We start from the raw sequence: 25,466 nt of genomic DNA on the forward strand, positions 1-25,466 counted from the left end.
CCTCGGGCCTCTCATTTTCAATCGATTTCTGTGGGTTTCAATTCCTCCTTCTTTCCTTTAAAGTTTGCCATTTCTCAGGATTCAGCTCTTGATCTTTTACTCCTCTCATTCCAATTGATCTTCCCAGGAAATCTCATCTACAACTGCAAGTTCAAACAGCATCTATATGCCAATGTCTCCGTACATCTATGTTCCAGGCCTGGCTCTCCTTCCTGAGAATCAAGGACATAGAACCAACTGCCTGTTGTACACCTCCACCCCAGTGTCCCATCAGTTCCTTAAATACCAAAAGTCTAGAACTAAGCTGCTCCTCTTTCCATTTCACCACGAGCCTCCTCTGTCTCCAGTCTTTTGAAATGCAACATCATCTGTCCACCAGCCAGCTTTATACCTAGAACCATCCAAGACTCTCACTTCATTTTCTCTCACCTTAAGGCATTCCCAGACATTCAATCAGCTAGAGATGAAGTGGTTCTTGGACTTAGGAAAGGGCAGTGGTTACGGATTCTCCTTGCTCCTGGGATACAGGCCAAAACCCTTAGCAAGATCTGCATGTCCTCCTAATCCGGCCCTGCCTCCCTCATGTGTCTCACCCCTGGTCCTCTCTCTTATGGCACCCTAGCTATTCTGGCCATTTCTTATTGTTTGGTCATTAGGACTTTGCATATAAAGCAGTAAGAGACTCCAGATTCTCGCATGGCCTTATGGGGACAAGAAGTGCACGCCCATGGAGGAGAGTGTTGTGGTTTTTACTCGTTTGTTTTGGTGCAAGCTATTTTTCAACATGTATTTTCATGTGTATAAGTGGCAGAGGTTAATGTCTTTAATTTCTGAGAAGGAGAGTTAACAGAAATGAAGTTAGTAACAATCAGCTTAGGTTGGTACCAGGAAGGTGGAGAGCACAAAAAGAGAAGGAAGGGAAGGAAATGAGAAGAGGCTGTCTCTGGATCAGATGATCAGGCTATCAGACAAATAGGGAAGGAAGCTGAGAAGGTGAAAAGTCTGGAGTAGCTTTTTTTGAAACTGTGGTCTGCAGACAACTTGAATAAAAATATCCAGGATATATGGTAAAAAGCAATTGCAGGCCCTACTCCAGATCTTCTCAATCAGAGTCTCTGGGGTCAGAGTCCCGGAATTTAATGCACTACAACTTGAGAACCACTGCTTTAGAGCTCAACTCTAATACACAGTGTTCCCCAAGTTGTGTATCAGATGGAAGCAGAAGACTACCTTTGCCCCCAGCTAGGATTCTTTAGTTTGCCCTCTGACCTGGATACCTAGATCTATCTCATTTCAATGACTTCTGCCTTCATTTCCCCTTCTTCTGCCTCTGTTCTACTTGATTCATCCACACACTGGTTCATACTTGATTCATTCCAATTCTGAATCTACTGAATGAACATGTGCCTGCCCTGTCAATTGTTAGTCAATTGTCATTTCTGATCAGGCTTCCACTGTCCATAGAATGCTTAAATCACAGAACTGCAGCAATCAGAGAAAGAACCTCTGGAGTGCTCTTTCTGATGCAGTCAGAACCTCTACATGTATGTCACTCTGTCTATAGGTGTGTGTGTTAGTTACATTCACATACAAAGTGAATTAAACACTATAAATATAAGCATGAAAAATATTTAAAAATAAATGACTCAGTTCTCACAAGGATATTTCAGATATGGGACACAGGAAACTTCTCAACTGTGAAGATTATAAAAATAATCTAAAGAAGGATTTGGCCAACTAAATACAGCTCCTAGGTCAAATTCAGTGTGCCACCTGTTTTTTAAAATAAAGTTATATTTGAACACAGCCAGGCTTATTTGTTTACATATTGTCTATGGCTGTTTTTGCTCTAGAATGACAGAGTTGAGTATTTGCAAAAGAGACAGTATAACCTGAAAAGCCTAAAATATTTGCTATGTAATACTTTGCAAATCCCTGGCATAGTAACAGAAACCTGCAAATTGTTTTCAGGTCTCACACAGCTGACAACAAGAAACAGAAAAGCATAGATAGATAGATAGATAGATAGATAGATAGATACATACATACATACATACATACATACATATATATACACACACACATATATATAAAGTTACATATATGTGTATAGAGATACATTTCTAGAAGTTTTCTGAGACCAGCTAATTTCATATTTCTAAAATCGATCACATTTGTCAATAATATAAATCCTGACAAGGGACTTTTCAGAATTTTCCCCTACCTTATAATTTCAAATAATCACTTGGTTGTGACATAGAAGGGGAGTTTTTTTTTTTTTTTTTTTGGTCTGGCTAAGGGTTACTATTTCCCTTTCTGAAGCCTGATTTTTTTTTTTTTAGCTCAACAATTTGTCTTTCAGCATTAGTTTGTCACAATGCTCTGCCACTGTGCTGTGCTCTGTAAGTAATTCTGAAACTCAAAATGCACCAACAGAAAACAAAATAAAACAGAAAAGCTGAGCAATCTCATCACATAATAGTAAGACTCATATACCTACATGATTCCATGGGCTACTACACAAGGAAAACTGACTTTTTTTTTTTTTTTTTTTTTTTTTTTTTTGAGACAAAGTCTTCCTCTGAAGCCCAGACTGGAGTGCGGTGGTGCGATCTCAGCTCACTGCTATCTCCGCCTCTCAGGTTCAAGCGATTCTCGTGCCTCAGCTTCCTGAGTAGCTGGGACTACAGGCACATGCCACCATGCCAAACTAATTTTTGTATTTTTATTAGGTTGGTGCAAAAGTGATTGTGGTTTTAGTCATTGGTAAAAATAGCAGAGACATTGTTTCATCATGTTGGCCAGGCTGGTCTGGAACTCCTGACCTCAAGTGATCTGCCCACCTCAGCTTCTCAAAGTGCTGGAATTACAGGCATAAGCCACTGTGCCTGGCGGGAAAAACTGTTTTCATACACCACTTTGATATTATAGTACTGGATCTACTGACTAAACGAGAATTAGTTGGCTCTCTCTGTCCTGACATTCTGTCCTAGCTCATACTTCCTCAGTGTGCCTTCAGGATAAAATGTCAGCTATATAGTTAAGCTTTCTTTTTTTTTTTTTTTTTTTGAAACAGAGTCTCGCTCTGTCGCCCAGGCTGCAGTGCAATGACTCCATCCCAGCTCACGGTAACCTCTGCCTCCCGGGTTCAAGCAATTCTTCTGCCTTAGCCTCCCAAGTAGCTGGGATTACAGGAGCCTGCCACTATGCCTGGTTGATTTTTGTATTTTTAGTAGAGATGGGGTTTCACCATGTTGGTCAGGCTGGTCTCAAACTCCTGACCTCAAATGATCCACCTGCCTCAGCCTCTCAAAGTGCTGGGATTACAGGTGTGAGCCATGGTGCCTGAGCTATAGTTAAGCTTTCTTCATTTATGTCTGAGCAGGAAAAATAAGTTAATCAATAAATATTATATGCAGATACATGCAAGTACACACATAAACCCATATATACAGAATATTACTTAGTGCTCTGACCTAAGTATTTTTACATTGGCTTATGTGTTTACTAATTACATTTTCTCATGGGTTTATTTATAATTGATTTATCTGCAAATACTTGCATAATAATGTCAGGTTATAAATGAATAAAAGTACAATCAATAAATAATCATTTTAAGACTTATAACATTGCTTTGGGGTTGGTGGATATTTTCTAAAGCAGACTTCTGTGCTATTTATCTCTGCATTATTCTGTTCAGCATTTTATAGAATCATTACCATCTCATTTATTTTATGGCAACAGAAGAAAGAACTAAGCACTCTGGCCGGGTTCGGTGGCTCATGCCTTGTAATCCCAGCACTTAGGGAGGCTGAGGTGGGCGGATCATCTAAGGTCAGGAGTTTGAGACCAGCCTGACCAACATGGAGAAACCCCATCTCTACTAAAAATACAAAATTAGCCGGGCGTGGTGGCGTGCGCCTGTAATCCCAGCCACTCAGGAGGCTGAGGCAGGAGAATCGCTTGAACCGGGGAGGCAGAGGTTACAGTGAGCCAAGATCACACCATTGCACTCCAGCCTGGGCAATAAGAGTGAAACTCCATTTCAGAAAAAAAAAAAAAAAAAAAAAAAAAAAAAAAAAAAAAAAAAGGACTAAGTACTCTAAGGAACTATTAGCAGAAATGTATACTATATCACATTTCAATAAATATTTCTATGCAATTAGTTTTTGGTACTTAAAATCCTTCAGAATTTGATAGGACGTGTCCCACCCTAGCTACCTCCCACAGTTGCAACACACGGCTTTCTTTCTTCTTGATGTAAGGTCCCAGAGAAGCTGGCTGTCACATACACACACACAGCATGCTGAATATTGCCCCCATCTCTGTGCATATTTTCTCTATGATGAAAATGCTTTCCTCGGTTTATCTAAATCTTATCAATCCATAAGATTCATCTAAAATGCAAGTCCCACCACAAAGCCTTATACAGTAACTCCAGCCAATACTAACCTATTTCACCTGTTTCCTTTCTAGCCATCTGTAGCAGCAGTCCCCAGCCTTTTTGGCACCAGGGATCAGTTCTGTGGAAAGCAATTTTTCCACGTACCGGGGCGTGGGGGGGAATGGTTTTGGGATGATTAAAGCACATTATATTTATTGTGCATGTTATTTCTACTATCGTTACACACTCACCACAATATAGAATCAGTGGGAGCCCTGAGCTTGTTTTCCTGCAACTAGAGGATCCCATCTGGGGGTGAACAGAAGACAGTGACAGATCACCAAGCATTAGATAAGGAGGACGTAACCTAGATCCCTCACACAGTACAGTTCACAACAAGGTTCATACTCTTATGAGAATCTAATAGCACCACTGACCTAACAGGAGGCAGAGCTTAGGTGGTCATGCTTGCTTGCCTGCCACTCACCTCCTGCTGTGTGGCCCGGTTCCTAACAGGCCACGGACTGGTACCCGTCTGGGGTTTGGGGGTTGGGAACCCCTAACCTACAGCACTTGTTGACTATCACAGTCACTCATTTACTTACTCTCTCACTCAGTGAATCAGAAGTATTTACTACATCAAACACAGTACTATGCACTGGGTAACATCATAGAGTAAAACCTAACTCCTGCCTTTATGAGGTTTGGAGTCTGGTTAGAGACAAGTCAATAGGCCATGTGAATTTGGTGATATATTCTATGATCACATAGCATGGCGTCCATGGGTACACGCAGGAGGACATCCACCAGCTGGGCTACAGGAATGCTAAGGAGCTGAGGCTATGGAGTCTAAGTGTCTGGGGTATCTGAGTTGTACACATGGTGGGAGGACCAAGAGTTCTATTATGGATACTGTTAAGTGTGAGATGCCTAAAAAGACATCCAAATGCAGATCCTGAGCAAGCAGTTGGAGGAACCAGTCTGGTGTTCAGAAGACAGGCCCACGCTGAAAATGTACATTTGGAATTTATCATGGTACAGCTGGTGTTTAAAGTCATGTGACTAAGTGACATTCAGGGAGTAAGCGTCGATTAAGAAGACAAGAGATCCATGGAATGGATCTGACTAGAACACCTCTAACAGAAGCCAGAGAAAGAAATAGAAGCCAGTGAAGCAGAGGGAAAGACCAGGAGACTGTGCTGGGCAAAAACTAAGTGAAGAATATTTCACAGAAAGTAGAGTGGCCAACTGTGTCAAATGTTAGTGACAGGACAAAAGATGTGGAATGGGGGCAACCTTTAGATTGGTCAAATAAGCAGTGACTAGTGGCCTCACCAAGAGTGGCTTAGGTGGCACAGTGAAAATGAAAGCCTGGCAGAAATGGGTTAGCGAGAGAATAGAAAGTGAGGAATAGGAGATAGCAATTATATACAATCTTTTGAGCACTTTTGCTATAAAAGACAGCAAGTTATGAGCCAGTGGGCTAGAGTTTTTTTTTAAAGAAGCAGATTTGCATGCACGAATGCTGAGCAAATGATCAAATGAGGGAGTACAGAGGGAAAGCGATATCTCTCTGTTCCTCTTGCTCCCTCTGGTGCTCTCTCTCTCTCTCTCTCTTGCTCTGCCACACTCACTTTCCCAAGCACACTCCTAACCTGAGATCCCAGAGCACCTCAGATACACATTTTTCCTAGGACTTGATGCAATGTGGTTGTTTTGGTGTCTCCCTCCTGTAATAAAGGTATACTCCATGGGGAAGAGACAATGCCTCCTTTCCATATCCCATGCATTCCCTACCCACCCCACAACTGCATCTATAAAGCACATGCCCCAAAAGGAATCATGTGGTCTCAAAGAGGGAGACATCCCTGCTAGCACGAAAGCTCCCAGAGGAAAGGGATTTGGGTGTCTCTGCTCACTACTTTATCTCCAGCCCTGAGAGCAGCAGGCTTTTCACATACCTGAGCAAGTAGGATAAGTCTATTTTCAGTGATTTAATATAATAATCTCTTCATGTTTACAAAAGTTGTTTTTCAACTAAGTTCATATATTAGAAAAGTCCTACATTATCAAAGTCTATCTATAGAGTGAATGTAGTATCTATTTTCATAATGGCTGTTGGATTAAACACACTTCAAGATTAATTACATTCACTCCTGCTAATAAATCAGAAGTGTTGATCATTGTCTCTGAGGACCAAAAGACAGCTATGTGCATTATTTCACCTGGTGTGTTCTACAGAATGGTTCTGTCCATTCTGTGTTGTACTATATCCTTGCATAAACTCCTTTCTGAATTAAATGCCAGTAGAAAGTTGGTCATTAATGAATACTATAGGTATCAATTATACTCTTGGTTACCAAGAAGCTCAGAGCCACCACTGATAAACTGTAAGAATGTTAGCCAAGACCTCTGGTGTACTTAGATCCTCTTTCTTTCTCATGGCTTTTGATCTTGTATTCTAACAAGCTAATTATACACATGCATTTCTCATTCAACCTCAAATTCTGTTTATAACTGATGACATGTAAATAAATACATAAATATCTAGTAGCTGATTAGTTACTGTTACATCATTTAAAACATAATTGAATCCAGTAAAAGAGCCATCACAGTCCAACTACTCTCTGGAGCTCATAAGTCTCTGAAAGTTTACTTTGCAAATGCAGCTCACTGACAGCCATCATATTTTTATAGATGAGAAGGCTGAAGCCAGAGAAGTTAAGCGATGTAAATAGCTCACAGAGAAAATACAGGGTGCAGGGGTGGAATAATAGCTAAGCTGTTCACATAATATTCTTGGTACAACATTCTAGCCAACATATTACTGAGCTACAAGTGCCTCTGTGAGTTGAGAAACCCAGCTGTGTTTTCTACGTTGTGCACTACAAGCAATAATAAAGATGAAGTAATGGTAAGTTACTTAAAACCCTTCAAAGATATTAGAGATGGAAGTTATGTATCCAATTACAAACCATCCTTCTGCATCTACAAATAAAGTAAATGAAGCAATGCTGATTACTACATATTAGCATAAGAAAATAGAAGCTGCAGAAAGGGGAAGAGCATAAATCTCTAAGGAAAACACTGTAAGTAGTCTGAGTGATGGATACACTTCATATGGTTTCAGTATAAATTAAACTTTAGCTATTTGGAGTAATTTACATGCATATCCCTTAAAATGAATATAGCTCAAGCAATTGCAGTTAGTTATTAGAAACAGACTTTTTAAAGAAAAAAGTGGATTAATGAAGACTATCAGGAAATCCAGAAAATTTCTTTAGCATGTCATAAAGAATCCCTGTCCTTAAAACGCCATGGCCATTCCTACCATTCTCTCTCTCTCTCTCTCTCTCCCTCCCTCCCCCCTTGAAAGTTAAGAAAGAGTTATTGACTTTGATTAGGGATAAGGTAAAAATTCAAGGGTCTGAAATATACTAGGGAGTGCTATGCATTTTCCTTTTCCTGGAAAAACTAATCATAAAAGCCTTGCCTGATATCTCCAGCTCTCCTATTAGACTTTGAATTCAACGGATACTCAAAGCAGGCAGAAGGAGGAGACGAAGACACAACAATGGCATTTTACATGGCTAGAATTCAGACTGATGCTCTAATAATTATGTCACTCAGAAATAAATATATATCTAACAAACATGGAATGTTAAGCAAACAAATAATTGCTTCCACTTCATGATCTTTATATCAAACCAAAAATTAGTGAGTCCCATTTCAATCCATTTCCTAGATTGCATTTTTTATTGTACCCATTAACCATCAATTTGAGAGGTCATTTAAATGGCCATAACCCAAAGGTTCTTAGTTGCTCAGTGAAAGATACGGAAGTGCCTATTGGAGAATTTAAATCTACTCTATAATACCTAGGCATTTTTTTCCCATTATACTTTGTGGAAAGTTTCTTTTGTAAAAATAAGGCCTCCTGGGTGTCCAGATTTTGTGGATCCACTATTAATTAGTAGCCAGATCCGATATACGTGAAACAAAGAATAATTCCAGGATAATATACAGCATAACCTAGTGTAAAAGTAAGTATGTGGTTCTAGGTGGACATAACAAATGTAAGAAATCAAAACAAAGAATAGATAGCTGCTGGCTGTAATTTATCTAGGAAATGGGTTAGGTAGGTCTCAGTTTGAATCTTAAGGGTATGAAGGTAACACTAAGATGAATTGTAACAATAGGAGGAGATATTCTATTAGTAAAAGAGAAAGACGGTATCATGAAGAAAAATAAGAAAAGTGCCTAGCAAGAAAGAAGATATTATAGGGCCTGTTGATACAGAGTTTACTAACAATATTGGCAAGGAGTAATGTATAAAACTAAAAAGAAAGTCAGGAGCAGTTAAATAAGACTATGGATTGCCAGCATGCTATTAGAAGCTTTGTAGGAGTCTCCTAATCTTACATAGTGGAGATATTATCTAGAAATATTATCAGCATGCATGCATTTTTGCCAGAAGTTATTCCTTCAAACTCTTCTAGAGTGTCTGCTATATTCTAGGCACTATACTTGACATGGAAAAAAAAAAGATAATTGTATCTGTACCCAAGAAATGTGTGCTCCAGTGGCAGAAATTATTATTAACTTTTATCATGGTAATGATAGTAACAGAAAAATATCTTTATTCAGTTTTTTAAATTATAATACTTAAACTATATCAAAGCTTTAGAGTATATCATGTCCTAGACACTCATTCATTCATCCTTCAATTATTCATGCATTTGTGCAACATTTGTTAAGTGCCTACAGAGTCATTACAGTTATCAAAGATGTTTACATAATTCAAATTATTGTAGTTTACTTCACATAAAAACATATGTAGATACCACACAAGATCCCTACTAATATGACCAAAAGAAGTTTCTCTCCCTAAAATATTTTTGGCTCCTTTTGCAGAAGTTCTTCTGCCTGCCTGGACTGTCTTCCTCCATTCCTCTCTTTCAAGATTTAGTTCAAATGTCACCTCTTCCAGGAAGCTCTCTTGACTCCTAGGGGAAGTACACCTTGTACATAACCTCCAAGTTAAGACATGCACATTCAACTATAATGATTTATCTCTCTCGCTCTTCCTTTTATATACACTTCATTGTGAGCTTCTTGATTGCATTTTTAGTCATCTTTCCATCTTAGAAACTAACACAATGCCTGACATAAGAGGTGTTCAATAAATGTTGTTGAAAGTATCTTATAATAAATAAGCCTGAGGTGAACTGCAGGTGATTAGTATAATATTCAAGTACTAATAGCTGGCTGGGGGAAGGGTTAAGCTACCCAGGCCTTCTTTTGCTCCTTTAAATATGCCAAGCTCATTGCCACTTTCAAGCCACTGGGATGTTGCCCTGCAAACCCCCCCACCCCCATGGTATCCTGCTGGCTTTTGATTTTTGACTTAGATCTAGTTTAAATTGCTCCTCAGAAAACCCTCCAGATCAGCCAATCTCTAATAGCCTCTAGTAACTGTCTTTCACCATGATCTATTCTTATTCACTGAATAGCTTATATGACCATCTGGCATCCTTCTGGTTCATTGTCTACTCTTCACTGCTCCCAGCCAGAATGCAAATTCCCCGAGAGCTGATCTGTTGTGGATCTTCTTTACCACTGCACTCCTAGTATCTGGCACAGTGCTTGGCATCTAGTAAGCTCTCAATGCATCTATGAAACTCAATGAAAGAAAGAATGAGAAATGTAAATCCTTTACTCCACAGTGGTAAACTGATGGATCGAGGGCCGCATTCAGCTTGCTGCTGAGTTTTCTTCGGCCTGTTCAGTGTTTGTAAAAATCCTGAATGACCTGCCAACTTTTAAAAGTTAGGAGATTCCAGATTTTTACAAAATTTCAAAATATAGGCTTCTTTTGAAATACTGGAAGAAGTGGAAATTGAGGGCCTGCAAGCCCAGTTGGCAAGTCAGCAGAAGTGAGTAATGGCTCCCTGCTTTGGAAGAGGAACATCAGACTGCCCCAACCTCATCAGCCCCTAGATCACTCATTCACATACTCTGTCTGACCCTGAAAGTGGCTAGATTTTGGCCCTAATCTCTTCTACTAAAGCTTTCTCTGTGACCCACACTCCACAGCACCCTCCTAAAATTCCTGCAAATCCTGCCCTCATGGATTGCTGTCACACTAAATTTTGGAATATGTCTTTATAGATGAAGCATCAGAACTTTCCTTCTTATTATTTTTGCATTATGACATGGAAAGATTATATAATTACATACAAAACCTGAATTCATTATACACCAGAAGAAAATCTAGGTGAGTGTTTAAATGATCTCGAGGTGCTGAAAGAAAACTATTATGAAAACATTAAAGCCAGTAAATCAGAAAGAAGTAAATATAACTAATATGACTGACAAAAAGTTATTATCCCTAATTAAACTTCATTAAGGAAAATGAACCTTATAAAATAAGAGATAAATATACTTTCAAGTAATTCACAGAAGAAATACAAATAACCAAAGAACATATTAAAAGATAGCCCATTTTACCAGTAATCCAAAAGATATAAATCAAAATGTGATTCTCCTTTCATCTATCATATGTTAATTCATTCAGCAAACATTGTTGTTCCAAATACTATCAGTGTGGCCAGTATTTTTTAAAATGGTAATAATTTTAGGATTCAGTAAGAGAAGTACCATCATAAACTGTGGAAAACAATTTTACAGTATGCATCAGGAACCATAAAATAGTTACTACCCTGTGACCCAGTAATTAAACTTCTTGGAATTTATCCTAGAGAAATAATCAGTGTGGCAGACAAAGATTAATGTATGAGGATGTCAATCATGGCATAATTTATAATATCAAATACATTAGAAACCTAAATGTCTAACAATAAGGAATGATTACACAAATCATGGTACATTCAAATGAGGAACAATTATGCAGCATTAAAATTATGTTTTCAAAGACCATTTAGTGATACAGGAAAATGCTCATGAAAAATTTTCAAGCCTGCATTTTGAAAAGAATTAAATGTAACCAATCAGAGTGACCCATTCTCTCTTGCCTTATGATCCAGGAGTTATTTCTGCTTCCTACAGCTTGCTATCTAATACTTCTCCCCAACCTGAAAAGCATAAAACATTTCTCCATATGCTTCTTACTTCAGGTAGGCATTAAATGCAGGGTCTCAGACAGAAGAACAGAAATTGCTTCAGGAGAGTATGAAACAATATGGCTTAATATATATTGGACATACACAAAGTACTGAACAGTTTTCTGGACTGTGTGTAGAGACTGTTTCCACAGAAAGCAAGAAAAGAATGTAAAAGACCAAGAGTAAAGCGGACAGATGGGGCAGAGGCATAAGGAAAATATGCAGAAGATAGAAAGTCAAAAAGTGCAATTAGTTGGATTTTAAGGAAATTCTCTGCACAACACTATAGTATTAGAAGTTAAGAAATTCCCTTTTTGAGGTATTTATAGTTTTATGTAGATCAGACAAGACACTTACAAGAAGCATTATTTGTTTCTTGTAACACCAACCACAGGAAAGGCCAAAAGGATGTCACGGCAGAAAAAGCAGAACTACCTTACTACCATGAAAAGAACAACAACAAAAATTGAAAGTCTGAGAGCACCAGAATAAACTGTCTGCACAAAAGATGATTATAGTAAAACAAAGAGGAAGTTGCATCTTGGTTTTGGAAGTACTGAACTGTGCAAAGCCAGAAACCAATTTGCACAGTTATTTGCCTGCAGGAGCCCAGTGATTGCATATCCACAACGAAAACAGTGGAAACTGGACTCTACCAAATCCCTATAGCACAGCTACATGGCCACTTCTGAAGCAGTGCTTACAACCAATCACTCCTTGTGAGTTTGTGGAGGACAACAGATTCATGAGGAACTTGGCAACAATCTTAGGGATTGGCCTCCAAAGAAACCAAATATGACATCCTAGCCTAGAGAAAGCCAAGGAGTCACTTGCAGAAAGATCAGCAGAGCACAATGGTCCCTCTTCTGTGAGTAAAAGCTCATAATTTTTCATGAAAAATTGGTGAAGGGGTTACCCCATGAATAATACATTTATATGGTGGCCAGGAAATGACTCCTTGTGTCACTATAAAAGAATAAGCAAGCAATTGCTTAACTCTACACTGTCAGTTACATACAACTGGCCTACTTTCCTTCCATACCTGTGCCCTTTTTGGGTTCTAACAGGGACTCATGTGGACTCTTATTTAATATTTAATCTTTTACAGTGTAATCACGAGGCTTAAAGTATTCAGCAATTCAGAATCTCCTTTTCTCTTTATTCTCTTTCGTTTTGATGTTTGTTCTCTTTCTTCTAGAGGCCTGGCTTTGTTTCTGTACTTCCGTATTGGACTTTCATTGCTCTACAAATCATTGCTTTTCCAACATTTTTCTTCTGGGAAGTTAAAAAAAACAAAAAACAAAAAACAAAACAAAACACCTCGATATATCCACCCCAATCATTTTCATATCATTGATTTCTCTTCCTTTCAACAAGTTGTTTTAACCCCTTGTAACATTTTTTTTTACCACTTCTAAATTTCCACTTTTGGACAATTCCACCATCCTTTTTGCACATGTCTATTCTTCTCTTCAAGCACTGTAATAAACTCAAATTCATGAAAATAATTGGCCTTTATGCCATCTTCATTTTGAATTTATTTCATATATAGGTTGCTTTTTTTTTTTTCTATCATCTTTCCATCTCTGAGCAGTGCTTGCATTCTTTACCCTCTTTGTCCATTCTTCTCAGCATGTAACAATGTCTTTTTAAAAATTTGTATTCTGTACTTGGTTTTTGTTGCTGTTGTTGTTTGTTTGTTTTGAGACAGAGTCTTACTCTGTCGCCCACTGGAGTACAGTGGAGCGATCTCGGCTCATTGCAACCTCCACCTTTCAGATTCAAGTGATTCTCACGCCTCAGCCACCCAAGTAGCTTGGATTACAGTCATGCGCCATCACACCCAACTCATTTTTGTATTTTTAGTAGAGATGAGGTTTCGCCATGTTAGCCAGTCTGGTCTTGAACTTCTGACTTCCAGCGATCCACCCACCTCAGCCTCCCAAAGTGCTGGGATTACAGGTGTGAGCCACTACACCTGGCCTGCATCCTCTACTCTTATGCTTGGTCTGCTTCAAACTGAAGTGACCTAACATAACTCTTTGCTTTACCTTGACATGTTCATTGTTACCCCTAAGACGCTGGTCATCTGAAATTGCTTTTTTAAATTTCGTAATGGATGGGAGGTGGTTCATTCATTGTCTGCTGGTCAATCTGTCACTCTGCTGGCTTCAGGGCAAGCTTAGCTGGTCTGGTTGTTCATTCCCCACTCAACAGCTACACAGTCAGACCTTATTCATGCAGCTGCTCACTCGTGCAAGAAGACAACCTCCCCCACAAACAGCAAGACTATCTTGCAGTCAAGAAAACAGAGGTGGCTCTATTTCCCCACTTTCTTCTGAAACTTACTACTGCTCATTTTGACCTTGCCTTTTTGACCTTGCTCATCTTCCTTGTCTCCTTCCCTCCACAGTGGTACAGCCTCTAAAGTAACTCCTTGACCCTGTACACATATGGCTCAGCATGTTTCTGTGTTCATTCTAGTAGCAAATATGATTTTAATTCTCAGCCTGGGATTTTTTTCTTTCTACTCACATTCAATCTCTAGTCATCTCTAGTCATTCCTTTGCTAGACTGACTCACTTTGTGTCACCTGACTTCTCTTTCTCTCTAAAATGACACCTTTTCCACATCCTAAATCTCCACTTTCTGCTTCCTTCAACTTGTCCGTCATCCTGGCTTTCAGTTGCTCAGCAGCTAAAACACTCATCTGTCCAGCTAAAACTCATCTGCCCTTACCACTTTCTGTTCTACATAGGCATTTTGATACACTATGAGAGACCTTAAAGTCTTCTCAATGAGCCAGATATATTATAAAACAATAGTGGTGTCTTTTGTTAGTATCTTTCAGAATCTGACTCCCTCCTGGAAGGCTTTGTAACAACTATAGTCAAGTTCACATATATTAGACATTTATAGAAAGGGTAGAAAAGGGCATAAGAAATGTCTAAAGACCAATCTTAAAAATAAATCTTCTGAGAATCTGACTTTATATCTATTGATGTTTATTCAATCAACTGATAAAACATACAGGGAAACAGAAGGGAATGATCGCCAATGGGAGAAAATGATGAGAAAGAAAGAGCAAGTCTCTAACGTTTGAACTTCATTTTGTAAAAACAAAGGAGCTATCATAGACAAAATCAAATTGGCGAATGTACATTTAAAATGTTTACCTCCTAAACAAATTTGCAAAATGCCAATTTAACGTTGATCTTCATGTTAATGGTATTAAATTTATGAATAGTACTCATCAGGCACCTGTTTTTTAAAGTTATAAAATGGAAACAGTTCCTTCAAAAGAATTTCCAATCAGAGGCTGCCAGTTTACAGCTTCCAATCAGAGGCTGCCAGTTTACAGCTTCCAATCAGAAGCTGCCAGTTTACAGCTTACACTTCCAATCAGAGGCTGCCAGTTTACAGCTTCTACAGAAAGTATGTCAACCTACAATTCAAGGAGGCCAGAGACTACCTGCCAAATTCGTCCTGATTAGGACTGAATGCACCCCCTCACTTCATACTCTGTCTCCGCAGTAGCCTCTCTTCCCCTCTCCTTCAGGACCCTCATTTGTTGCCATGGTTTATCCATGGTTCAGGCTGACATGGCAATTCTCCTCCCTTCTGGCCCAGTAGTTTTGGGTACCAAGCACTGTTTTCTTGTGGACTGTCCCCTAGCATACCTTGGGGTGCATAGTCAGGCATTCTGAGAGGCTGTTCCTCTCTTTAGCCCAAACCTAGGTGTAAGTGCTGAATAAATGAAGGGACCAGAACTTGAAAATGACAACAAGCCACGGATACAAAACATGATTGATAGGATGAGCAAAATAATGTAAAGATATAAAATGTGACACCTGATGGGCCAGAATATAGATATTGTGTCCAACATCTTTTGGAGAAACACCATCATCTCCACCCTCATCATCCCCATGGTCACATTCCAATCCTTGGTTGTAGGCATTCTTCATCACATCCACCTATCGAAAAAAAAAAAAAAAGATTGAAATGCCAGAAACAACATCCGCTTTACACTGTTTATGAGGTTTAATTAACAATTGGGCAGCTTCATGAGCCTCAAAAGTATAAAAGGACCCTAAGTGAAAATGGCCTTGGAAACCATCTTTATTTCAATGAACATGAAAGTATTTTCCTACAATATTCCCCTTTTCCTTGGAAATTTTTGTTTGATATATGAATGTTTATAGTGCCAAAGTTCCCAAGAATTAGGAGAATCGGGAACCCCAATAAACATCCATTATTTACTAAGTGCCCACTAAGTAACAGGCAGACATGGTGCAAGAAATTGCCCTAGGAACTGAGGTTCCCAACAGTGGATGGGAGAGAGTACCCTCAAGGAATTTACTGTCCAGTGGGACAAGCAAGGAAAGAGGCAAACACAGTGGGGTGCTGTCAGTCCTACTCCAGGGCTATGTATGTTTCTAAGGAAGTGCAGAGCAGGGGCATATACTCAAGCAAGAGGTGGAGGGTGGGCCACAAGGAGGAAAGGGATGACAGGATAAGGTTTTGTCCACAGAGGAACTAGTATTTTCAAAGGGCTATTGCACAGTGCCATTGTTGAATAAATATATCATTCACTGCCACATTTAACCATAGGATAGGAAATGTGTTGGTCCTTGTAACTCACTGCTTGCAGATAGACACTGGGCTCTCATTAAATATATATTAAATCAAACTTCACCTTATCTCTCTTTTTGCCTGACCTCCCTGACTCCATTCTTTACTAATGAAGTGATGGCAAAAGAGCGTTGTGCCAAGCTTTCATAGGAGATGCCCATAGCACCAACAACGGCCCTGATGTGAGTGGAGCTTAATCACCAGGGCACTGAGCTATATTATGTGAGTATGTTCTCAATGCTTTTGGAATCCAGTGCTTTTAAAATACAGCTGCATTATTTCATAATGTGCATGCCACGAGTGAAAAGGAAAAGATAACTTCTACAATAGGAAGACACACTAATGATCTCTGTGGAATCTCTACTAGAGTCTGCACAGTTTCCTTGAGGCCAAGCATTGTACAACATATTACTGAGAAGAACAACTACAAAAAAAATTAATTTTATTTTATTTTCAGAAAGAGGTATAAATAAAATTTTTGAAGAATACAAACATTTTTTTTACATCCCTTCCTCATATGCTCCAATACACCATTAAACTAAAGCCAACTTTTTTTCTGGCAATACACATTTGCATATAGTTTAGTATAGTGTGATAAGTTGGCTAAGAAAAGCATTTGGAGTGGATAAAACTACTGAAGTCATAAGGCCCAGATCACACAGGCCTTTGCCAACACAGGGCCTTCTGAGGTATTGGAAATGGTAGGTCATGATGCCCCATTTGTCTCGGTAGAGCAATGAAAATCAATCAACTTTTTTTCCTGACATGCATTCTCTAAACTTGTTCCTTTTAGGTTACCCAATATTAACCAAGCTTCTAAAAGTTTTCTTACCAGTTCTCTGGGTCTCATGTTAAAAAGAATTCTTTCTGCGTTCTCGCTGTCATGTCTGCTTTCCATAATGGCCAGTAAAAGTTTAGATGCATTGTTCTAGAGAGACAGAGTGAGTTAATGTGCATGCAAAGTCAATTTCATGGATTAATGATTTCTCTGCATTTGTTTTAATTGAGATTACTAGGACCACTTTTTTAATCAAACGGAATTTAAAACTGCTAATTTCATTTGTCTTGTTAACATTCTAAACTAGAACATTTTACTTCACTGTCAACACAAAATATAACTAATGAATCATGAGAGCTATGTTACAAGAGATATTTTAAATATTGGTGAAAAGGTACTTCAAATGCAAAATTGACTTACTATATACCGCACTAAAATATAATCATATTTTCCCTCACTGTTTCCTAAATAGGCATTTCATAATGATGATTTAATAAAAAAACAAGGTGAACAAGTATCAGTAACATATTTTACAGAAACGGTATACAATTTAAAGAATTTAGTACAATTGTTAAAATGAAATATTAATACATATTAGCAAATCGAAATCTAAAATTATATGAGCAATAATTAGAATTAATCTATAAAATTACAAATTCATGTGTTAGAAATATAAACTTATTGATAATGGCTTCCTAGTCTCACTATATGGCAGGCGATATGCAACTTGTTTCCCTTTGGGTTATGAAAGAATATCTTCTATTTTTGCTTAACAGAAAATGAAAATAGCTTATGTTGTCTTTGAAGTGTTCTAATTTGTTTTATCAATATATTATCTCAACCATTTCTACCTACAGATATCAAAAATATTTCTGATACAATTTATAATCCAAAATAGATACTCAGAGTTACAGAAAATCTTAGCCAAGGAAGCACAATATCCTAAACATTTTGAAAGATGTTATGTTATACTGTGTTTTTAATAGTGCTGGCATAGAATTTTGGCAAATTGCAATATGAAATTAAATATCCAGGATTTATTTCTACAGTGTGCTCGTAATATTCATTTAGATAACAATCTTAACCTCCACACACAATCTTTGATAGAAGTACAAAAGAATTGGAGTTAACATGGCTTTAAGATGCTTCTAAGTGACTCAAAGTTAACATATCATAGGATGAAAATTAAATTGAATTGTGTTTAGTCTAAATAATGACCACGCAAATTTTGTTAAAGTTGTGCAAATTAATTCTCCTGGGTAGTTTTAACACCAAATTCTATCCAACTATTTCCCCCCACCACAGAAGTATAGCCTAAAGATCATCTTAAGTGACCAATAACAGTGACAATGATGAAGATGATGATTGACACTAATGTCACTGACTCATTATGAAAAGACTAGTATTTTGGGGGAAAGGTAGTATTATCTTTTTCTGCTCCATTTTCATATTTTGCAGACTTGAACCAATCCTAAAATTCTCTTCAACAATCTAGTATCCCACATAAATAACATGCCTAAAAGAGTAAGGTTCTAGGATTAGTAGAGAGCTTAAATCCTAGGAGTAATCTGAACAGATCATGGAATTCAAAGCTAAAACCTTGGCAACACTGACAGTGTTATCTAATGAACCTTCCCTCAGCAGGCCCAATACATGATAGCTTTAAAATACATCCAATTTCAGAATGCTATTGGCAATACGGTGTTTTTTCTAGCCAATCTTCTTTTCCATATAATGTCAGAAGAATAGAAATCTTATAAATGGCCTAATGAAATATGAATCAAATTGAGAGTATGAGTCTATAAATTCCACAAAATCAAATGGAAATATCAGTGTCAGTGTAGGAGTTTCTTCTTAAAGAAGCCACATTCTTTAAAAACAAAACAAAGCAGAAATCTTTACCTATTTACAAACAAAGCACTTCATATTTACAGCTCAGTTTTGCAAATGAAAATAAAAAGGACAACAAATATGAAAAAGTAATAGAATCTCATACTAAATGAGTATATAAAGCTAAGTATACTTAAAATTAGGGATGATTAAGCAATTAAATTCAGGAACAAATGACATAAAAAAAAACCTTAATAATTATTAATATGACATCTTTTTAATGTTAAAGATAATTTATTATTGTAAAGTACCACCTATGCATGGAAGTCCCTTAAATTTTCTAATACATATTATTCGTCTATACAAACATTGCGTTCTTACATCAGACACATGTACAAAGACTCAAGATGGTTTATAAAACAAAAAAAAAAAGACACATGCCCGATTCACTAGGAAAAAAAGCTATACTTTAAATATTTCAAGTCAGAATCTATATTTGGTTTTGACTATCCCAACTGTCATATTTAAAAGTGTAACAATTGTACAATACTAAATAATAATATAATTTAAATATTTTTTTAAAAAAGCATTTTCATTTGATTAGTTGAGAATATCTTTGTGCTGTTAAGTGATGCCCTCTCACTTATTTTTTTTACACAGGCTTTGATTTGTAAATAATCTATATGCTTATACTTTATTTTACACGGATGAGTCATTCAGTATTTCTGCCCATTAAGTTTAATTAACTACAAAAGAAATTTAAAGGTATAGTCTTTAGACTAATGAAGGATTTTAAAAGCCAAAGATCAAGACCTGTCTATGTTGTTTCTTAATGAATTATGGTTAAAGATGAAATTAAGATAAAACAACAAAAATTTTTCTAATAACTTGAATTTAAGCTGACTATCTCACAGGCTGGTTTCATTAACTGCAGCATGATGGTAATGCATCAAAGCACAAAAGTACATCTAGGTAAGAATCACCTTTTCTAATCTATGAATAGAAAGAACAGAAGCTTATACATATTATAACTGAAAACATGAAAAAATACAAACCCATCTCTTCTATTAAAGAAGCAGTTAAGCTAGGTGTGGTGGCATGCACCTGTAATCCCAGCTTATCAGGAGGTGGATGCTGGAGGATCACATGGGCCCAGGAGTTCAATATCAGCCTGGGCAACATAGTGAGACCCTGACTCAAAAAAATAAAATAAAGATAAAGAAGCGTATGCTTACTAAGAGCCTTTAGCACAATCTTCACATAAACATATGTACTTTCCATTGTAATACCTAAACCTAAATTTAGAAACAGATTTAGAAAAATATCCTTCCTATTCTTCTTGGCTACAAATTTACCCATACAAAGTTAAATTTAATTATACATTCTTTATAGTCTTAGATAGACCAGGCTTCACAGAGAAATTGTAATTTAAGCAAGGATTATTTTTTCCTCTTTAACCCTAAACACAATAATGTGGTCTTTACTAGCTCATCTCAATTGAATATTATGCCTTAGCATTTGGGCTTTATATAATTTATTGTGCATATTAATTTGTGTTCCTGAGCTCTTATAAATGAAACTGCTGGGAACTGTGTACAAGGCTTAAATTAAAGAAACCTCTTAAAGAGATTGTGGATATCACTGAAAGTATTTTGGGGAAAAACAAAATTTTAATGTAAAAGAGAACAACTTTTAGAAAGAATAGAGCCATAAAACTAAAATGCAGCACTCCTTTGACTTTGTCTAATTCCTTGTGACTTTCTGGGTGGAATTCTGTGGTCAATGTGTTTTAAAAATATATCAACACCTTTTGCTTCTCCCTATAAAGAAAATATAAAATAAAACTAGACCAGGCACGATGGCTCATGCTTGTAATGCCAGCACTTTGGGAGGCTGAGGTAGGCGGATCACAAGGTCAGGAGTTCCAGACAAGTCTGGCCAACACAGTGAAACCCTATCTCTACTAAAAATACAAAAATTAGCTAGGCGTGGCGGCAGGCACCTGTAATCTCAGCTACTCGGGAAGCTGAGGCAGGAGAATTGCTTGAACCTGGGAGGAGGAGGTTGCAGCGAGCCGAGATCGCGCCACTGCACTCCAGCTTAGGCAGCAGAGCTAGACTCCATCTCAAAAAGTCAAGTAAAATAAAATAAAATAAAATAAAACAAAAGGGAAATCATGAAACACAGTGGCTGCTTGGAGAACTTCCAGGAAAGGACCTTGCCATGGAATATTACCTCAAAGCTAACTTCACATTGCATCCGGAGTTTAGTAAGCACTGTACTTTCACTATCCCTTTCTGTCAATTGATTGGTTGAAAACATGATAGTATGCTTTTGACAAGAGCTGCTTAAAGATTGTACTATAGAAACTGTAGCTTTTCTGGCCTGAACAGTGGATTCGCTCTACCTTTAGCTGGAGCACCAGATCCATTCGGTATTTACCAAGAGGGTTTATGTCATTCAGAATCAAAGCAATGATGATATCAATCCCATTAGACTCATGTGTAGCGATACAGGTCTAGAAAACAAAATATTTGTTTAAAATAGCATTTGATTCACAACAGAATAGCACAGAACTAACAGGATATAAAGCAACATAAAAACCTTTAAAAAATAGCTAAGATTTGCCTTTAAGCATTTGACTTATTCTTTTGTATAGGGTCTGGCAATTAATTGATTAGTATTGCTCAAATGGCCTTGTATGCAGAACACACAGAGAGACACTGCGTGAAGCACATATCTTTTAAAATATACTGTGTTTATAGAATTTTGGAGACTACTGGTTAAGTTAAATATCCTTTCATTCAATAAACTTTAATATACCAATCAACGGAGGAGTTCTTTAAGGTCAGAATTTTAAGATCTGAATTATCCTCAATAAAAGAATTTTCCCATTTATGCAAGACGTGTGTCCCTCATACCTGAGATTTGTAGGCAAATTTTACAGTACCGATGAAGCAATTTAAATTGATTGCTACTTATTGCTAAACTGATGACAAGAGATGCTGCTGTCCACGCCAGGTGGAAGCGAAGACAAGTAATATAGAGACTCTCCTGATGCCTAGGGATATGCTGTCAATAATATGGCTGAAGGAAAAATTTACTTAATTTCTTAAACTTACATGAGGGATCTTCATTGGGGAAAATTTATGAAACATCCTGAGAGATAAATATCCACGTTTTGAAAGTTAAGATCAACTGTGCTGGGATTCTCAATTTAATTTTACAGGTCTTAAATTAGGAATTTGTGAGCCAGATTTGTAGGACTATGTGTTAACAATGTAGCACCTTGTCAAGGGGTATGAAAAACTGAAATCCTGGCTAGTTAAACGAGAAAGAACAAAATCAAGACAATTTCGAAATGACTGCTTTTTCAGCATGGGCCTTATTTCTCCCTCCATACAACGGAGTTTTTATTCCTCTGACACAGAGGAAAGGTGTTTTCTACCCATCTCCTACCTTTACTGAGGTTCTTTTGCTCATTAAAATATTTGCCAAACTTAAAGAGAATCTTTTTGCAGATCATCTCCAGAATTTGCCAGCAATCTTTCCTCCCACACATTTTCAGAGCAATGGGGAAGTATTTGTGAGGTTCATGTTATTTGAAAATTAGCTTTTACTTTCAGAACTTATTTGGTTTTAGTAAATTACTTTCAAAGTTCACTTCCATTCTCTTATGAGACCAAAACTGGGGAACATTCTTACAAGCTTTCCCGGAAACAGCAGAAGAGACAAATGGTATAATTATTTTCTATTATAGATGTACAAGTTTTTATCAACAACAAAACCAAATCTCTGAATTTGTATGTTTTTCCTTAACTTTAAATCAACATCTAGGTTTTCTTGTATCATTGCTCTGGGAGACTGAAATATAACCCAGAAAATGCAGGGAAAATCCACAAACTCTTTTGGTATTTCATATGTACAGTACAGAAAGGGAAAATACCTCCATAACAAATTGTTTATGCCAAAATTGTCCTGTTTTTATTTTATACACCTACTCATGTACATATGTGTGCATATGTTCCTAAATATATGTGTGTGTGCAGATACCATGTGCATATGTGTGTACATCTCATGTAAATTGCAATTTTAAAAAAGCAAATTTCTTTTCACATTTTCTATGTCAATTGTTGTTGTTTTTGCTCTCAATGGCTTCTTTAATATTTATATCCAGAAATGTTTATGACTTGAAAACTCTGTCTTCTGGACTGATCCATGCTTATGATGGTAGCTCCATGATGCCTGAGAGGAGGTGATACAGTCAACTGGCAAACTTTCAGGTGGCATCCCTTCCCTTAATTGACCCAAGTGTCCTGCCTTCTACTCCCACAATATGTCCTTGATATCCAAGCAAACAAAATCAGAGGCAAACATTCTGGAAATGAGACTTGAAACTGTGCCCTCCAGAATGTAATATAGTCGAAAGAGCACTCGATTTAGACTCAGAATCAAAAGTCCTTAGTTGTAGGAGTGGCTCTACAACTTACTGATTCTGTCACTCTGAAACTCTGGAAAGTCACTTAATCTTTGAGTTAGAGCCTATTCATCAGCAAAGTAGGAATAATGACACCTATTCACAAGTGTATTGTGCATATAAAAGAAACAACATATACTACTCCTTGTAGGGGTGCCAAAGGAGCCAAAGAAAGTTTATTCCACAAATCCTGGAAAGGTTCACTAAAGATGAAAACTGGGTGGTGGTCATGATACATATTTCACTTTTTTCAGTAAGTCGATTTTTATGTTGAACATTTTCATGGGAATTGTTTTTACAATGAAATTATATACAAATACAGCATAGCATTTCCTCGTCTATAATTCAGTCTTTGTATGTTTTATTAGGAAAGTAAAAATGTCTGGCACAGCAAGAAGAAAGATCTTTCAAGTGCACACAGAGATTGGCTCCTTCCCCAACTTAATCCCTTTACTAATTAGTCATGAATACTTCTCGTTACCTGATTTTCATGGCAGGGGCCCTGGCAATACTCAGTCAAGCTCTCCAGGGTCTGGTTGACCAGTGCTACGTTCTTCTCATTGATGTAGAGACCCAACAGGCCCAGGCCACCGGTTGTACTTCCGCAAATGCAGTCCAGAAACTGAAGGGTCTCACAGACAAGGTTGTAATTTGTTTTGTTGTTTTGATTCCTCAAGAAGTTCTGAAGGCAAAAGAAAATAAAACTGAAGGGTTACAAAAATTCACTGTGCTGATTGTTTGTTGTTCTCCCCATATGTGCGCTTTTCTTTTTTTTTCTTTTTCTTTTATTTTTTATTATACTTTAAGTTCTAGGGTACATGAGCATAACATGCAGGTTGCGCTTTTCTAACTTTTCTTTGTAAGAAAATTATTCGCATTTATTAAAATTGTCCTCCATTTAAGGAGGGAGAAAGGCCCTTAGGCCTTAGGTTTTTCCTCAAGCATCTATCTATCTATATATATATACACACACACACGCACACACACACATACATATACACACACACATGTATGTGTGTATACACACACACAATATATAATATATTGTGCCTTTGTGTATATATATACATATTTTATATACATATATCTCAAGATAGTTCATAATAAACATTTCTCAGTGTCATTATCAAACTACACACAGAGGGCAAAAGTAATGAGAAGTGGGAAAAAGAGAAAAAAAACTAGGTAGAAAGAAGTTCATTAGGGAGAGAAGCAAATTTTCAATTATAAATAATCTTATAGGAACAGTGCAACTTCATTGTTCATTGATTATAAATGATATAACCATTATGAAGGGCAACTGGAAGTTATCTATCAAAATTTTCAGTTAACATACAGCTCCACTTCTAAAAAGTTTTTCTAGATATATGTACACAAGTACACCAACAGGTTCCCTGCATACTGCTTGTTATACAAACACCAGAAACCATATCATAACTATGGTAATGTGACTGGCTTAATAAACAATAGTACATTCAAACATTAGAATACTATAAAACTATACAAATTCGGTACTTCAACATGTACCAATAAACATAACCTGGCAATAAGTAATTGACTAATAACGGATATTACTAAATGAAAAATGTAAGTTGAGGAATACCATAAAATATGATTTTTTTTTTTTTTTTTTTCTTGAGACGGAGTCTCACTCTGTCACCCAGGCTGGAGTGCAGTGGCAAGATCTTGGCTCACTGCAAGCTCCGCCTCCCGGGTTCACGCCATTCTCCTGTCTCAGCCTCCAGACTAGCTGGGACTACAGGCGCCCGCCACCACGCCCAGCTAATTTTTTGTATTTTTTTTAGTAGACACAGGATTTCACCATGTTAGCCAGGATGGTCTTGATCTTCTGACCTTGTGATGCACCCATCTCGGCCTCCCAAAGTGCTGGGATTACAGGCGTGAGCCACCGCGCCTGGCCAGAATACCATAGAATATGATTTAAAAAAAAATGTTTACCTGCACAGATCAATATGCTTACGCATGCATAAAAATTTCTAGAAGAAAAAACCTGGACCTTGACAATATTCAGTCAAGTTCTCCAGATTAATCACCTGTTAACAGTGATTTTCTCTGGGGTGTAAACCTAGTAAAAGGGTAAGCTGGAAAGGAAACTTGTTTCATATTTCAATTTAGTATTTATTTCTATTAATTTATTATTTAATGTGTTTATTTGAATTTATATCTACCATTTATTCTTCTTTTTTTTTTTTTTTTTTTTTTTTTTTTTTTTTTTTTTTT

The 25,466-nt window shown here is 37.2% G+C and overlaps 1 protein-coding gene across 1 annotated transcript in view; it reads right to left on the minus strand.

The window, feature by feature from the left end:
• Positions 1–25,466, minus strand: part of ITPR2 (inositol 1,4,5-trisphosphate receptor type 2) — a 516,873-nt gene that overhangs the window by 124,036 nt on the left and 367,371 nt on the right. The window contains 4 exon segments of the mRNA XM_017864487.1: positions 15,360–15,482; positions 16,973–17,068; positions 21,156–21,266; positions 23,707–23,907. Of these exon segments, the coding sequence (XP_017719976.1) occupies positions 15,360–15,482; positions 16,973–17,068; positions 21,156–21,266; positions 23,707–23,907 (531 nt within the window).

This window comes from Rhinopithecus bieti, unplaced genomic scaffold (genome assembly GCF_001698545.2).
Source record: "Rhinopithecus bieti isolate Rb0 unplaced genomic scaffold, ASM169854v2 scaffold_72161, whole genome shotgun sequence".
Lineage (NCBI taxonomy): Eukaryota > Metazoa > Chordata > Mammalia > Primates > Cercopithecidae > Rhinopithecus > Rhinopithecus bieti.